The sequence below is a fragment of the Hemibagrus wyckioides genome, linkage group LG13 (genome assembly GCF_019097595.1).
Source record: "Hemibagrus wyckioides isolate EC202008001 linkage group LG13, SWU_Hwy_1.0, whole genome shotgun sequence".
In the NCBI taxonomy this organism is placed as follows: Eukaryota; Metazoa; Chordata; class Actinopteri; order Siluriformes; family Bagridae; genus Hemibagrus; species Hemibagrus wyckioides.
In genome coordinates, this window is record NC_080722.1 from 14693203 (window position 1) to 14709538 (window position 16336).

Genomic DNA, 16336 nt, shown 5'->3' on the forward strand with positions numbered 1-16336 from the left:
CTGCCACTGGTGTAATTAAACACGTGAAATCACTCTTTGTGAACTGTGATATTCCTCAGAGGATGACAAACAATAGTGAACAGTAACCACTATGGGGAGCTGTTGGCTAGTCGACCAGGGAAGGAACCGCAGACAGACAGTAAAAATGCAGAACAAATGTAATTTGTTAGTCTGAAAATATTTCAACACTAGATGAATCAGGTTCTAGACTCAACTGCAGTTTTAGGCTGGGAAAAGTATTTTTTCTTGATTTTTATTATATTTTGCTTTAATGGAATATTATTACTTTGTATGAAGCACAGAGGTGTTGGACCGTTTATTTTTTCAGTCCCAGTTCCACACACTCTGTTATTCTGTCACTCAGTTACTTTGTTGTCTTTTAATATTCAGTGACATAGTTTGCACATCACTATAAAGTCCCGAACAGCTAATGTAGATAGACAGAGGCCAAGACAGACTCATTTTTGGATGCTACTGGGGCCAGAGTTAACATGGTAGGAAAAAAACCCCGGTAATATAGCTGTACTTCCACTGAAGTAAGGCTGGTCAGTCAGCTATATGGCGGACTCGGCTAACAAATCTTTGAAGTAGTATAATCAATTATATCAGCCGTTCATCAACATAAGTGCATTTTAGGATTTGGTCAAAAGCATGTGGCCACCTGATGATCACACCCATATGTTCTAGTTGAACAACCCATTCAAAATAATATGGACTTGTTCCAGTTGGGAAGGCTTTCTACTAGATTTTGAAGCATGGCTGTGGAGATTTGCCCATTAAGCCACAAGAGCTTTAGTGAGGTCGGGCACTGACTTCTGGTGAGAAGGCCTGTCATGCAGTGTAAACCAAAACTGCTCACTGGGGTTGAAGTCAGGGCTCAGTGTTGGCCATTACAGTTTTTCCTAACAAATCTTGGAATACCATGTCTTTATGGAGCTTGATTTGTGCACAGGGGCACTGTCATGTTGGAATAGATTTGGGCTAGGTCCCTGAGATGTTCTAAGACAGTTTGGGGAAGACCCACATATAGTCCTGTAGGAAGTGGACAATGCTTTTAACACCATTCCCTGCTTATGCTGTTTTAACCACTTGAACCCCTACAATGGTTATTAGCAGGTGACTGATGGTCTTCATGTTAGGGACAGGACTTTGACAATGCAGAGTTTCAGCAATCAGGCCAGAGTCTTGTTCATGGCCATGTTTCCCATGCTGACCTTGCTGTTGGACAGATACATGAAACTGAGAAGGGCCAGAGGGGATATGTGATACTTGTGGGTAGGTCACTATTGTACAAGATGTTCTGTAGCTTATCAGTTGTCAGATGTTGTATATATACAGGTGTGGTCAAAATATTGTTTCTGCTTTCCTGGACAAAATTCCAGGCTGAGAAATTTTGTTTCATACAGTACATACAAAGGGTTTTACATGTTTAGACATTCTGTTTCAATTGCTCAAGCATGCTTATGTTCATTACAGCACTGTTGAAGTTTTGTCATTTTTGAAGTTTTGCCATTTGATCACTTTAGAAGGATTGGAGCTCAAGTGTAGTTAAGTCTTGAACAGAGTTTGTCTGTTGATTTAAATCACTTTTATGTCTAATGCATGTTTAGTTGAGGTTTTCCTGTGGTTGTTTTTGCCGAACGCAAAAATGAATACATGTTTTGTCTAAAATATAATTGAAATACATATATGTTTATACATGATAGATTTTTATGAAAAAAAAAGAATCATCTAGAATTCAAACAATTGTTAATTAAAAGAAATATTCAGCATACTCAAGAATGATCATTTCAATGAGTTTTATACACTGCATTAGGCTCAAAGTGAAACTATAATATTAAATGGTATTACATAGTCAGAAACTGAAATAATAATTTAAACAAGTTTAAAAGATATTTTAATTTTTATTGTTCATCCTTATTTCAGATACTTGTCACTTGTTTTCAGATGTTCAATAGAATCAGAGAATCAATAGACTTAATTAACTACATTATCGAGATTATTATTTATAGCATCATTGCCCAGGATTTTAAAATTACTGATAGGGAGACCATTTAGTGCATGCCAGTGTACAGTTAGAAATGAAACCGAACGAAAGAAAATAATGTGCATGTCTGCAATAGGAAAACAATCACATTGTCTTGTGTGGTTACATCAGGTGTGTCAGATCTTCTATGCAGTGTGGGTGCAGGTTTTCATTCCAATCAAGCAGGAGCCACACCTATATCCACCTGTTTAATCAAATAATCTTGGCTTTCAATACTCAGGTGTGGCTTCTGCTCGGTTGGAATTTAAACCTGCACCCACACCGGCCCTTTGTGGATACGATTTGACACCACTGAGTTCCAATAGGCCAACAGTAAAATATAGAAACAAAGAAACAAAGGAACAGAGAGGTTAGGTTAGAAACACCAACAGCCAACACAGCCAAATCTGGTCAAATCATGACTCCCTTTATTGCCACACATTTCATAATTCAATAAAACTCAGCAAACCAGTTAATTCAGTGAAATTCATGCAATTTCATACAAAGTAACATTGGACTGAAAGATTTGTAACAGAACAAAGAAAGACATGAATAAAAGACCATAATTGTTCAGAGACACCAAAACATATTTTGCAAACAGGGAAGTTACACACTGTAGGAATCCGTGGTACTACAGTTACACAGGTAGTGGCTGATTAAATGGACACAGAAGACACAATGGCTGATAATGATCAGCAGAGAAATGGACAATAGAGCATAGATAGACATGGATTTCTCAGCAGAACCACTCACCAAACACTGCTGATCTGGGCATCCAAAAGTGGTACTCTTACATATGAATGCCCCTTGGTTTAGTTTAGACAAGTTCCAATAAAGCAGAATATACACAAACCAAATCTCCACCAAAACTCGCAGAGCAACATTAAACAAGTAGAAGAACAAAGCGTTCCTGCTTTGGTGCATGTCTAGGATCACTATTCTAGCTGTGCTATTGCCAGAGTCACTTGCACTTTTCAGCTCACAGTCTTTCTCACAGTTCTCTAGAGAGCTCTTCTCAAAAGCTGTGTACAAGTGGGCAGCGAAAAGCTCCATGAGCAGGACAGACAGGATGAGGAGGATGAAAATATAGTTCCATGCCATTACCACAGGCTTATCAAAGTGCTGGTTAAAGCAGGCTCGAGTGCACATGCTGTCCTTGGTGATGATGCAGCTGAAGTCGGAGTTCAGTTTAAACCAAGGCATTTCAGCAACAAAAAGAGTCACAAGGCGAATACAGAGAAAGCCGAACCAGACGGTGCGCCCTTTGTAGGTGGTGGTGGCGGCATCTACTGCAGTGTGGAGAATGGGGATCAGACCAGTAACAATTGCTGCCATTGCCCTTCGGGTTTAAGTTCTTCTGGCTAATAAAGAAAACAAAACTTGTATGTTCATAATTGTTTACTTTTATAAAGTCTCTATATACTCTCATATTTCTTAAAAGTTCGCATGTTTAAACTAGATCATTTAGAACTTTAAAATATGAAATAAACTTACCTAGAGAAAATGCCTGGCGAGAAGAAGGTGACAGTCTTTTGTATCAGCAATGCTGACAATGATAATATGATAATATTTTCAGCCACTCAGTGTATAGTGCGCTGAACTGCTAACATCATCAAAATTTCTGTTACTCACAGCATTTACCACACTGAATTTAGGTCACACTTTTTATTAGGTCCTATAAGAAATAATAATAATAGAAAATATATAAGTAATTTCCTTTTTTAATGGAAACAAAAATACAAAGAAACAGAAATAGTTTGAGACTGAACTTTATTGAATACAGAATAGTCAACTGCCTTTTGACTGGGGGTGTGTGTGTGTGTGTGAATTGACATGTACAGGTTGTGCCATAAGCTAATAAATCCATGCATTTGTGTAAAGTTGACTTGTTTGTGAAATACTGACCCTTTCGATACTCTATAACACAAAATGAAACCTCAGAGCAAAAGCGTATATCAAAGACTGATATAAACTTTGATATAGCAGCAATGATCAACCACACAATACAGTTATATGTAATCAATGAATTCATTTAAACAATGAATGCGTTGAAATATAATGACTGATATAATAATAATAATAATAATAATAATAATAATAATAATAATAATAATAATAATAATAATAATAATAATGTTTAAACAGCATCTTTTTTTATAGTTATCATACAAAACTTCTTGTTCTTTATTTATACAATCAGTAAAAAAAGGTACATACCCAAGCCTTAAATTGTTTTAAATAAATGTTTGAAATGTTCTATATAGAACCTTACAACAGAGTGAGCATCTATAACACGTTTTGAGCAGAACCTTGAAGAGTTGAAAGGGCAGCAGGATGTAACAAGAGATGTATGTGTGTTTTATACAACTGCATTCTTCTCAAAAGATCCACTCTACTGTACGAGTTCACTCACTCAGTTTCAGTAACTGCTTTATCCTGATCGCAGTGGGTCACAGTGGGCATGAACATACCCTGTATAGGACACCAGTCCATAGCAGAGCACCATGCATACACACATTCACATATTCATTCACACCTTGGGGCAATGTGTCTTAGCCAGTACATATTCTGGCAGGACAGTCACCAAACCTGGGACCCTGGAGCTGTAAGGCAGTAACTCTACTTGCCCTTTTTTGTATGTCATGGCAAGCTGGGACTATTTGCACACATGGGTGCTTTGTAAGGTCTGTCACATGCCTAGCAGGTAAGAAACAACCACTTTTGTGCAACCTTAATCAAACACCCACCTAATATTGAACACCATGTTCAATACATTAGTATTTCAAATGTCCTCTTCTTTGTTTATGTACACATGTCCTGACATTGTCTGGAACGCTGTTGCTGGTACAATGACAGGCACGGTTAGGGAAATCGTAGCAGGTTCAGATTTTATTGGGGAGGCTGAACTCGATGGGGATGGCAGTGGCTGGGTGTGGGTTATATCTGTCTGTGGCAGGGGAGATGATGACTGATTTTCACGGTGTGTACGCAGATGTTTGCGGAGGTAAGCAGCAAAGAGGAAAGACTTTCCGCAGACTGCACAGCAGTGCGGGCGGCTGCTAGAGTGAATGCGCTGATGCTTGCGTAATCCAGCTTTGTTCAGGAAACCTTTGCCGCAGCTTTCACATATATGTGGCCGTGGCTTGGGGTGTACCTTCTCATGTGCCTGAAGTTCAGATAACTGAGGGAACTCAGCCTGGCATGTCTCACAAATAAAAGGGCCAATGCGAACATTTGTGGAATCTGATGGAGGAGAGATGGCATGGAGGCTGGTGTGTGCCTGCACCTCCTCCCATGTCCCAAAAGTAATCATGTCGCAGTGAACACAAGAGAATTGTTGTCTGGTGTTTTGGGGAAAGTCTTGCTCAGATTCGGGGGCTTGTTCTTGTCGCACGGGTCTCTCGGGTATGTGGGTCCTTTCATGTTTGCGCAGACTGGACGACATGACAAATGACTTGAAACACATTTGGCACTTGAATGGCCGCTCTCCAGAATGCACCCTCCTGTGCTTATTAAGACTGGAGCGCTCTGCAAAGGACTTGCCACAATCGGTACAGGAAAACGGCCGAAGGCCAGTGTGCACCAGCATGTGCCGACGCAAATCCCAAGAAGCAACAAAGGCCTTATCGCAATTTTGGCATTTATATGGCCTTTGACCCGAATGCACACGTTGATGCACAGCCAGATCAGCTGGCTGTCGAAATCTCTTGGTGCACTTGTCACAAGGGTAGGGCTTAAATCCCTGATGTGCCCTCTGGTGCCGGCGAAAGCTGGAAGGGTCTGAGAACATCTTTCCACACTGTGGACAGAGAAAGGGCTTCTCACCTGAGTGCGTGCGAAGGTGGGATTGGTAGGAAGAGAGCTGAGTGAAGCCTTTGCCACATTGCTCACACTGGTATGGCTTGCTCTGGGAGTGAATACGCAGGTGGCAGGCCAAGGAGGAGGAGCGTGAAAAGGCCTTGCCACAGTCTGAGCAAAGGTATGGCTTTTCACCTGTATGAGAACGCTCATGGTTCTTGAGATCCTTGAGCTCTGTATATGTCTTGGAACACTGTTGGCAGGAATATGGCCGGTGGCCTTGGTGATTGCGCCGGTGCTTGCGGTACACGGAGGGGTCGGCAAAACTCTTGCCACATTCTGCACAGAAATAAGGCTTCTCTCCTGTGTGGGAGCGCTGGTGAACTTTCAGCTTGGACAGCGTAGGATAACTCTTAGAGCAGTGGGGACAAGAATGAGGCCTCTCGCCACTGTGTTGCGTCATGTGAATGCGCAGGCAGATGGCCTGCATAAATGCCTTGCCACATTCAGTACAGACAAAGGGTTTTTCTCCAGTGTGGGAGCGGCTGTGATTGCGCAACTCAGTGTGGGTCTTGTATGCTTTATGGCACTCGGGGCATTGGAATGGACGCTCAGCCGAATGTGAGCGTTGATGCTTAGAGAGTTGAGCACGGCTGGAGAAGGTCTTGCTGCATTGCCCACAGGTGTATGGCTGTGGCTTGTCTTGACCGTGAGCCGAGAGCTTATGGCTCCGTAGGGCAGATGGGGTGGAAAATGCTTCCTGGCATACTGAGCATTTAAATATGTTCTGAGATTTTGACGGTCTCCCTTTGTTTCTTCTTTTCGTTGATTTCTCAGCTATATTCTCACTCTCTTCACTGGGCTCAGTCTCAGGAGTTGGTGTATGCTGCTCAACTGTAGGTGGGCTGCCTGGCTGAGGGGAGGCCATCATTCTGTAAGTTAATAATATTTTGTTATCAGATGAATGTCAAAACATGGATCATTTCAGTGTTTCTGCACGTCAGCTTACTGGTTACTACTAAAGTGAGTAGAGAGCACAGCAGACGACACAAAATGGCCGGCATTAGGACCTCAGGGACAATTAGTTAGCTAGACAAAACACTTTCGGGGGGGAAGTTGTCTAGCATCTACAGTCCAACACCTGACTAAAATGTCTTCCGGGTGGCCGTGCTGATTGGTGTTAATCATGCAATACAATTATGATTTAGGACACCAAATTAGCATTTAAGCGCACGCAAAACAGCCAGCGTAACACAAAATGGCTGGCTTTAGGACCGCTGAACGAGCTATGTACTTTGAGCGATTTGTCAATCTATGTGTCATGATTACATTTCCCGCAAGCATTTCTACAATATGATGAATAAAATCTTACCAGTAACTTCAGTATTAAGACGTGGGAGCTGTTTCCGGGCACGCGATATGTATTGGAAGTGAACTGTTGTCACCGGTGCTGCACTACCCGAAAGGCTTTAGGACCGTGAGCTCGAGGCGGCAAGAAGCGACAGCATTTCCGCACCTCCGCGGGACTGTGACAAAAAAAGAGTGGTATTCTAGGCTATGAAAAAGTAACAACACTCCCTTTGTCGGTTGCAGACGCCTGCTGGACTTGGCGTCATAGTAAGTACATCACAGTCGGGGATAACTAGTTAGCTATCTGATTAGAAAATGGGTATTGTGTTGTGGGAGGGGAAATATAACAAGCTAACCGCTAGACTACGGGTACAGTTCCCGTTCGCGGAGAAACAAAAATCTAAAATTAGGCAAACATGTTGATCGTTCTTTTTTTTCGTGGGGAATATAGAAAGTATCGTTTTATCATATAGGGAATGTTATTTATATTATATTTATGTAAATTTTCGAGATTTTGCCGTCGGACCTTGTTTCGTTGATGCACATTTCCTGTTTCTCAGCGGCAGCAGCCGGAAGTGGGAAAAGACAATTGGTGCGGACGGGGACGTGTACAGCCGCCCTGAGTCAAAAAGCAAATGGATATAACGCACCTGCAAATAAGAAATCATTCGAAAACATCCGCGACGTCTTGTGTATGTACTTTATACCATCCTTCAGCGACGATAACTACTTGGTGTTATTTTGAACTTATGTGCTAGCTATCTCAAAAATGCTAACTGGCTAGCGAGCTACCTGGATAAATTAGCTTAGCATATATGCGTGTCGATGCTTGTTCAGTTTAGCATCTGGTTTTTGGTCGGATTTAAATTTAAAGATGGAGGGGGGGAAAACACTGTTGCTTTAATCGTGTGTATTTCAGTTATGTTACGTTTAGAAATCAAGACGGTAGCCAGCTTCCTGACAAGGTTATGTTTGTCTTGCTAGCTACCATGCAAGGGAATTGTTTACTGTGTAAATAGAAGTCCATTGTGTTAGCCAGCTGGCTTCAGTCTCTACAACTTACCATCTCTTCAATCCTAAAACATGTAAAAACAAAAAAAAAAAAAAAACTACTGCACAAAATCGACGTGTCCGAGTCAGAGCTGGAAATATTACATACGGCGGATAGATATGTTCATCTTTGCGTTGCGTTTAGGTCAGAATGACAAGCATTTATTCAATTTATTTATTTATTTAAACTTAAGATGGAACTCCCCCCCCCCCCCCCACCAAAACATGAAACTATATTTGGTGATCTCATTTTCTCATTTTATTGAATATGGACCTATTTAGATTTTGCTGTAACCCTCTTCATTATTCTATAGGTAGTGTAATATTTCAGTCATTTTGACCCAAGAATTAAACATTGAAAAAGTACTGTAATATCAGATAACACCAACTGCTTTTAATGAAAATAAAACAAACCGGAGAATTCACAGGTTACATTACCTCCAGGTTTATTTGCACTTGGACCAAATTACAGTTACAGATTTCCAGGAGCGTCCCCAGGCATGAGCAATGGATTTGTGTTCCCAAAATTTGCTCAACTTTGCTCATTCTGTTTCAGACACTCAAAGTCAATATGACCTGTCAACAGTACGTCCATTTTTATGCAGCAAACGGAACATATCTGGCTTGGTGCATTTAGTCAAGATTAACCATAGTGCCTGCAAATAGAAATACCCAAAAGATCAATCAGATCCTCAAAGATCAGTCCTGCTAAGAGGAGTAGACCTGTTATTACATTAAAAAAATGCTTAAAATGCTATTTCAATAATCTTGAGTAATGCTATGCAGACTGTTAACCTTTTTACCTCCTCTGTTTCTCGCTCTCTTTCTGTCTCTAGTGTCCATCCACTGTGTGCACCCTTATGAGCCCAGTTATCAGATTTTCAATGGCATGGAACAGCATGCATTCATTTCGCCTGTCATAAACTTTACCACTGCATATGGACTTTACATACAATATCACTTTGATGAAAGTAAGGACAAGGACGTCACCTTTAAAAGAAGGCACCTCTATTCCTTATACTCAGACTGGCTCTTGTTAGTATTTTACATCATTCTATTATACCATTGTGGCTATGCAACAGCCAGGCAAGACCAAAGGCTTTTTATGCAAGCGCTGTGGTATAGCATGTTCCAACATGCCCAGTCTTTTGGAGCACACAGAATCATGTCATCAGTCCGAGGATGACAGGAAATTCAAATGTGACGAATGTGGACGGGGATACAGACACGCTGGGAGTTTGGCTAATCATAAGAAAACTCATGACATTGGCTCCTTCCAGTGTCCCATATGTGCGCGGAAGCTGTCCAATGCATTGGCTCTCAAAAGTCATTTGCGTATTCACACTTCACGAAAGAAGTATACTTGCATGGACTGTGGGAAAGGCTTTCGCCTCGCAACCCAACTGGCAACTCACCAAAAGGTGCATCGCAATAGAGAGTTCCAGGGAAGAACCAAGAACAATGAACTAAAAGATGAGCAGGCTGGAGACCTTTGTGATGATGAGCAATTACAGCAAGTAGATGAGCAGGATTTTGATATGATCCCAGAATTGCCATCAGACTTGGAATTAGATGTTGCCCCTGATAATGGCTTCAGCAATGGTTTGATGTCAGAGTTGATTCCAAGCTCTGCTGGCGAACATGAAGCCACCGGTGAAGACGGGGATCGACCGTTTAAATGCGATATGTGCGATAAGAGGTATAGGCATCATGGAAGCCTGATAAATCACAAGAAAACTCATCAGATGGGCATATTTGAGTGTCCGATCTGTTTCAAACAGTTCAACAACCTTGCTGCCCTTACCAGTCACCAACGAATCCACAGTAAAACTAGAAGCCATCCAAGCATGGTAGGCCCATTGACCCCTGAGGCTTATACAGATGCTGAGTCAGAACAGGTGTCCAAGGTGCTGCAGAATGGTGCAGTAAATATCCATTTTTGCCACCTTTGTCAGTCAGCATTTCCTAACGATGATGAGTTCCAAAATCACATCATGTTGCATAACTCTTCTTCAGTGTCCTTTGAGCTCCCTGCTAACATACCAGAGGACCACCCTTTTTCATATAGTATTAATCAGTCACCCGAGTCTAATCCATATCCATCTTCCAGTGACACTCCGCCATTGCCTCCATTACTCGACAAAGCTGTTGATTATGACCAAACCCAGGGACCAATGGAAAATGGTCATATATATGTACCTCACCCCATTGGTGATGAACCAACTCTTTTAGATACTCAGGGAGAGCATCTGGCCCTGCCTTCAGAAAACCTCAACCCTGAACTTTCAGAGCAAGCTACTGATGATAAACAAGATCAGTCTGGAAGCTCGGACCGCCGTTTTAAATGTCACGTTTGTGGCAAGAGCTACCGACATGCAGGTAGTCTCATCAACCACAAGCGCTCCCATCAGACAGGTATTTTCCAGTGCTCTATCTGCCGTAAGAACTACCCACATCTGGCTGCCCTGCGCAGCCACCTTCGCATCCACAAGGGAAGACCGTCTATGGTGATCCCCACTTCCGAAGGTGACTGGCTTTCCTCAGAGCCCCTGACACATGAAAATCAGCACGGAGGCTTTCCTCATGATGGCGATGTAAGTGGTATTCTGGGCCTTCCTCAGGATTTGGGAGACTCCGTACAGATGAATTCTGATGAGGAGAATATCAGTGATATCAATGGCTCAGAATTCCATGAACAGTTTGACGGTTCGTTCTCTGAGGATAGACACCTGGACCTACCTCAGGATGAAGCCCTCATGGAGAGGCACATGTGTGCAGACTGTGGAAAGACATTTACTGATATTGCAGGGATCAAGTCGCACATGTGCCCTCTTTTGAATCAGCAATATCAGTCAAACAGTATCAGTCCTGATTGTGAAATGGACTTTAAGACTGCAGATTTTAAACCTGTTTTGGGAGATTCAGGGCAGCAAATGGCTTTTGAGGGACACAACGGTAGTGACATTACTTACTTTCATGACACTATGCATGATCAGATAATGAGTGCCGATGAAAATAAACTCCACTGCAAAAACAGCGATGAAGAAGATGATGATGAGGAGGAGGATGATGGAGAGATGTATCAGTGTTCAGTGTGTGGGAACCATTACACCAGCATGCGAGCACTCAGGAGCCATCTTCGTGGTCACACTCAATTACACGGAACCCCTTCAACATCAGGCCCCTCCTCTATGTCCTCCCTAGACGCTGAGAAAGATGATGAACCAGGTCAGGTCCAGCAAGGTGACTGTGATCTGATCATCTGTAGCACTTGTGGAGAAAGTTTCACAAAAAAACAGGACCTTCTAGCCCATCAGCTTTTACATAGCAATACAGAGGACGGACAACCAGAACAGTATGTAACACAGAACCAGAATGGGCACCAACCAAAAGAAGAAAGGGAGAGTATTATCTGTGGGACATGTGGTGTAGTCTGTTCCAGTGTTGCTCAACTTGAGAGCCATAATTGCCCTGGACAGTGCGATGAGAATCTCGAAGAGTATGATGAAAAAGGAGATATCGTTAATGCTTTCAGCCAGGAGCCTGAATATTTTAAGGAGAGTCTATTCAGCGGAGAGAGACTATACAAATGTGACCAGTGTGGACGTTCCTACAGACATGCAGGCTCACTTCTAAATCACAAGAAGTCACACAAAACAGGGGTGTTCCGTTGCTTTGTCTGCCAGAAGCGCTTTTACAACTTGTTGGCCCTTAAGAACCACCAGAGAACACATTTTGATGTTAAGAAGTAAGTAAAGATTAGTTCCAAATGTTTATTTTGCTACCATGGCTTGGATAAGATAAGATAAGATGAGATAAACTAAGACAAGCTAGAAGTTTATTAATCCTGAAGGAAATTCTTTTGCCAGAGGCTGCTTCAGATTACACAAGAATAACTGCATGAATGTTATATATTTAAAAGAAAGTTGGATTTCGCAATTCAATACTCAATATTCTTTTTCTCCCCCCTCTACTAGGCATAGTTGCACCGAATGTGGGAAAGCTTTTAAAATCCACAAGCAACTGTTGAACCATCAGAGAGTTCATCGGGAAAACAAGGCCAAGATTGAGGAACTCAACAAACAGATTCAGGCCCTCATGGAGATGAGTGGGAGTGTCTCTGTGAGTGGGATGCAGGCGGTCAATGCCGGCAGGAAAAGACGCGGTCGACGCCGCAAGCAAAAAGACATTCCTGATAGTGAACAGTCCAGCCCAGAAAAAGACAGCCACTCAGGGGATCCTAATGACCCACGGCCTTTTGTCTGCGACCAGTGTGGGCGGAGTTACCGGCACGCTGGGAGTCTGGTCAACCACAAAAACTCACACAAGACAGGAGAATATTATTGTGCCGTTTGCAACAATACCTACAGCAACCAGTTAGCGATGAAGAACCATTTACGCATTCACTTCTCGATCAAAAAACACTGTTGCCAAGACTGTGGGAAGGCATTCCGGGGAAAGAAACAATTACTGAACCATACTTGTAAACAAATTCACAAGAATGCAACATTGAAAGGGAAGGGTAGAGGTCGGAGACGAGCAAAGGAATTAACATGCAAGAAATGCAGCCTGGCATTTCCCACTGCTGAGCTACTTACAGGTCACACCTGTAGCAGAGAACCCGACCCTGAACCTGAACCTGAGTCTACCCCTGCAGTCTCTAACCATAACCACAATGGAGACACATCTGTGGTTAAAGAAGAAAGGCCTTTCAAGTGCAACATTTGTGGTCGAAGCTACCGTCATGCAGGCAGTCTGCTGAACCATAAGAACACGCATAAAACTGGCCATTTCACCTGCTCCTTCTGTGCCAAGCCTTTTTCCAATCCCATGGCATTACGTAATCATACTCGCATCCACACGCAGAAAAAAAAATACGTCTGCACAACCTGTGGCAAAGCTTTCCGTCTCTCTAGCATCCTCTACAACCACCAGAAGATCCATGCCAGAGGTGTTATTCATTATAGCTGCCATACGTGTGGGAAGAGGTTTCAGGGAAAATCTGGGCTTAAGAGACATCGCTGTTACAGAAATGGCCCATCAGGCTCGCCACTCAGTCAGGATGGAGGTGACAAGTGTTACACGTGAGTGAATTCATTTTCATGCAAAAATTAGGGGTTCTTTGTTCATTCCCGAGACTTTTGTTAATTATCCAAGTATCTTATTTTGGTATTTTTCATGCAATATTTATTTATTTATTTAATGGTGGTTGGGTGGAAATATGGAAGGCAGAAGTTTTCAGCTATGCAAGTAAGATTCCCCACAAGAGGGAGCTGTTAAAATCCAAAGAGGCTTTGTGTCTATGATCAGTAGGAATAGATGTATTTTTGCAGTATACAGCTATATGAACTTAATACTGGGGTGGTTGGTTAACACTGTGGGTAATGATCAGCAGGGTAACAACACTTTTTTTTTTTTTTTTTTTTTTTTTGTCATTTTGTTGTAATATTGAACCATTATCTTGTTATTATCTAATTATATAGTATACCTCTGTCTATTTCACTGCTTGTAAGTAGTACTTTATTTTCTTTTCTTTTGTAGGTGTGATCAGTGTGGACGCTCCTACAGACATGCTGGATCTCTTCTCAACCATAAAAAGACCCATTCTGCTGATCTGCTCCACTGTAGTCTCTGCCTGAAAACCTTCACTGACCATCAGGAACTCCAGAGCCACTCCCAAATGGCCCGTCACTGCTGTCCTGATTGTGGAAAGACATTTTGCGAGTTTTCACACTTGCAGAGTCACATGGAGGTTCACAGCAAGGGACTCCCTTATTATTGCAGTGTTTGCCAGCAGAACTTCCCCAACATGGCCAGCTTCGAGCAGCACCAGGAGGTTCACCATAGCATGCAAGATCAGTCCCATCATCAGCAAGACATTGAGATGTCACAGAGTTTGGACTGGGATTCTGGATTTAACCAACAACTAGGGCTCCAAAATCTCTCCAAAATGGATCCAGAGTTTAGTCAAATGCAGGAAAGCTTCTCTGACCAGGAAGATCAGCAAGAGAGTGGTGATGCGTTTGATAAAGGGGAGAAGAGCCATGTGTGTGAGCACTGCGGGCGTTCATATCGGCACGCCGGATCCCTGCTCAACCACAAGAACAGCCACAAAACGGGCTCCTTTTTCTGCTCAGTGTGCCAAAAGGAGTTCACCAACCTGATGGCACTGAAGAACCACCGGCGAATTCACACAGAGCCCAAGCGCTACCAGTGCCTGGAATGTGGCAAGGCCTTCCGTGTGTCTACCCAGCTCATCTGCCACAGACGCATTCACACTAAAGAGAAGCCTTTCTCCTGTGTTCTCTGTGATAAGCGCTTCTCCAGCAAGTCCAACCTGCGACACCACCAGAAATTGCACCAGAATGCCCAGCAGACCTTTGAGTCCTCCTTCAACATGGATCCAAATGCCTTCATGGGACTGGGTGTGGAGCCTTTCCTCTGAGGCAGCGTCTGCAGGACCAATACTCACATCTCTGCGTTCCAAAGGAAGACGACAAAATAACATTTCTGTTATGGATCTCTTCCCCCACCCAAGGCCCAATGCCAATAATCGTAACACATCAGGTTTTTCTGCTGTATTTGTCAAGATGGTGTCCAAGCCAGATGCTATTCTTGGCAGTAGTTGCCTCCTGTACTGTTGTATTTTCAAATACTTTTCTTTAAAGGACACTTAAGACTGGCATTGACGTGATACTACCTCTGGTAGGGACAGTGATACTGTAGAAACTTTAGAATAAGTGATGGTGCCTGTCAGAAACCATTTTAGATTTGAATGTTTCAATGTTTTTGTTTTCCTCACAGAGTGCACACAAACTAAAGAATTATATGGTACTATCATAGGTCTCAAACTGAAGACTGGGGTAAAAGTATGATATATTTTCCTAGACTTACCCCAGCACATACCCTAGGAGTAGAGTCCGACCGATTATTTGGCTGCATTTGCAAAAAGTATAATCAAAGGAATAACAGTTTGTTGATTTAGCTTGATATTTTAGAAAGAAGTCCCATTCTGCATGTTTTTCCATGTTTTCAGGACATTGTATTCAGTTGCATCATTATAGACATTTGTTCTATAATCCTGTCTCAGTTGAGTACAAGCATCCTCAGTACTTCATCACGGATGACACTGTTAATGCTGTTAAACAGCAGCCATAGATTTATTAGCAGTTCCCTTCGGCCTGCCAAATAGAAAATATCAATGATATTTATTTATTTAAAAACATATTTATACCCCATGTTAATACCTGAACCTCTGTTATCACCATTTTAATGTGGTAATTCTCATACAGGGTTTTAGTTGTAACAGTAAACTAACCTAGGTATTTCCCTTCTGGTTAAAATGTTTTTACTCCAAAAGCATATAGGATATATCTAAATATTGCCAAGTGGTAAAGTTGAGATTTATTTTCTCAATGTGTGATTTAATGTATTCTTTTGAATATCATTTTTATTTAACCTACTGTATGTCAGTTCTTCCGATTGCTGAGCAAAAACTGGTTAGATAAATAACAAGTAACCGTAGAGATTGTGATTTAAAAAAAATAAAAATAAAGGGACCCAGACATCCATGATCGGTCGGGCTCTATGATGGGCTGCACCTCCTAGAAGGGGACACTTTTCAGTAGTTTTGAAATTACTCAGGTTTCACACCTTAATCACTAAAAAAAGTAATATAAATGATTAAACCATGTTTTCATCTGATGCACAAAGCATCATGGGGAAGGTATATTTTTGTTTGTCAAGGATATGATTCCCGTTTGTATTTCAATGTGCCATTTCATATCATTGCCCTACTTAGAATAAAATGTATTAGTAGTTTCCACTTATGCCTATATTTCAGTACTTACTGATTATTTAAGAATAGGAGTTGTAGACCTTCGTGGTGGCATTGAATATGAAACTCCACTGACTTCTGAATCTTTGAGATTCACTGTAATCAGTTACATATATCTTAAATATAGAATATTTATTTTTGTTCTTACAATCAGTGTTTCTCTTTCTCAAGTAGAGGACTAAGCAGATACTGTTTATTTGTAGATGTTCTTGCCCTCACTTCCTGGAACTCAATAAACACAATGTAAATGTTGATGTCTGGATTGACTTTTCTTT

The 16336-nt window shown here is 41.8% G+C and overlaps 3 protein-coding genes across 5 annotated transcripts; 1 reads left to right on the plus strand and 2 right to left on the minus strand.

Moving 5' to 3' along the window:
- Positions 1–2458: 2458 nt before the first annotated feature.
- On the minus strand, positions 2459–3676 carry LOC131363751 (uncharacterized). The gene is made up of 2 exons (XM_058406595.1): positions 3521–3676; positions 2459–3387 (listed from the first exon to the last, which is right to left on the minus strand). The coding sequence occupies exon 2, from the start codon at positions 3359–3361 to the stop codon at positions 2633–2635; it is 729 nt and encodes a 242-aa protein (XP_058262578.1). The 5' UTR covers positions 3362–3387; positions 3521–3676; the 3' UTR covers positions 2459–2632.
- A 97-nt stretch (positions 3677–3773) lies between these two features.
- Positions 3774–7337, minus strand: znf668 (zinc finger protein 668). The gene is made up of 2 exons (XM_058406593.1): positions 7197–7337; positions 3774–6756 (listed from the first exon to the last, which is right to left on the minus strand). Exon 2 carries the CDS (start codon positions 6753–6755, stop codon positions 4809–4811), a length of 1947 nt encoding a protein of 648 aa, XP_058262576.1. The 5' UTR covers position 6756; positions 7197–7337; the 3' UTR covers positions 3774–4808.
- Positions 6621–16313, plus strand: znf646 (zinc finger protein 646). 3 transcript variants are annotated; one of them, XM_058406588.1, is made up of 5 exons: positions 7302–7441; positions 7735–7866; positions 9061–11972; positions 12202–13308; positions 13766–16313. In XM_058406588.1, exons 3-5 carry the CDS (start codon positions 9298–9300, stop codon positions 14667–14669), a joined length of 4686 nt encoding a protein of 1561 aa, XP_058262571.1. In that variant the 5' UTR covers positions 7302–7441; positions 7735–7866; positions 9061–9297; the 3' UTR covers positions 14670–16313. The 3 variants fall into 3 exon arrangements, with proteins under 3 accessions (XP_058262573.1, XP_058262571.1, XP_058262572.1); XM_058406590.1 differs by lacking the exons at positions 7302–7441; positions 7735–7866 and adding an exon at positions 6621–6758; XM_058406589.1 differs by lacking the exon at positions 7735–7866.
- Positions 16314–16336: the final 23 nt, after the last annotated feature.

What these genes read in the sequence shown, in the direction of transcription:
- LOC131363751 (XM_058406595.1), bottom strand. Translation starts at nt 3,361, where the DNA reads ATGGCAGCAATTGTTACTGGTCTGATCCCCATTCTCCACACTGCAGTA.
- znf668 (XM_058406593.1), bottom strand. Translation starts at nt 6,755, where the DNA reads ATGATGGCCTCCCCTCAGCCAGGCAGCCCACCTACAGTTGAGCAGCAT.
- znf646 (XM_058406590.1), top strand. Translation starts at nt 9,298, where the DNA reads ATGCAACAGCCAGGCAAGACCAAAGGCTTTTTATGCAAGCGCTGTGGT. An exon ending in ACACATTTTGATGTTAAGAA is followed by an intron (nt 11,973 to 12,201) that starts GTAAGTAAAGAT and finishes CCCCTCTACTAG; the next exon opens with GCATAGTTGCACCGAATGTG. An exon ending in GGAGGTGACAAGTGTTACAC is followed by an intron (nt 13,309 to 13,765) that starts GTGAGTGAATTC and finishes TTTCTTTTGTAG; the next exon opens with GTGTGATCAGTGTGGACGCT.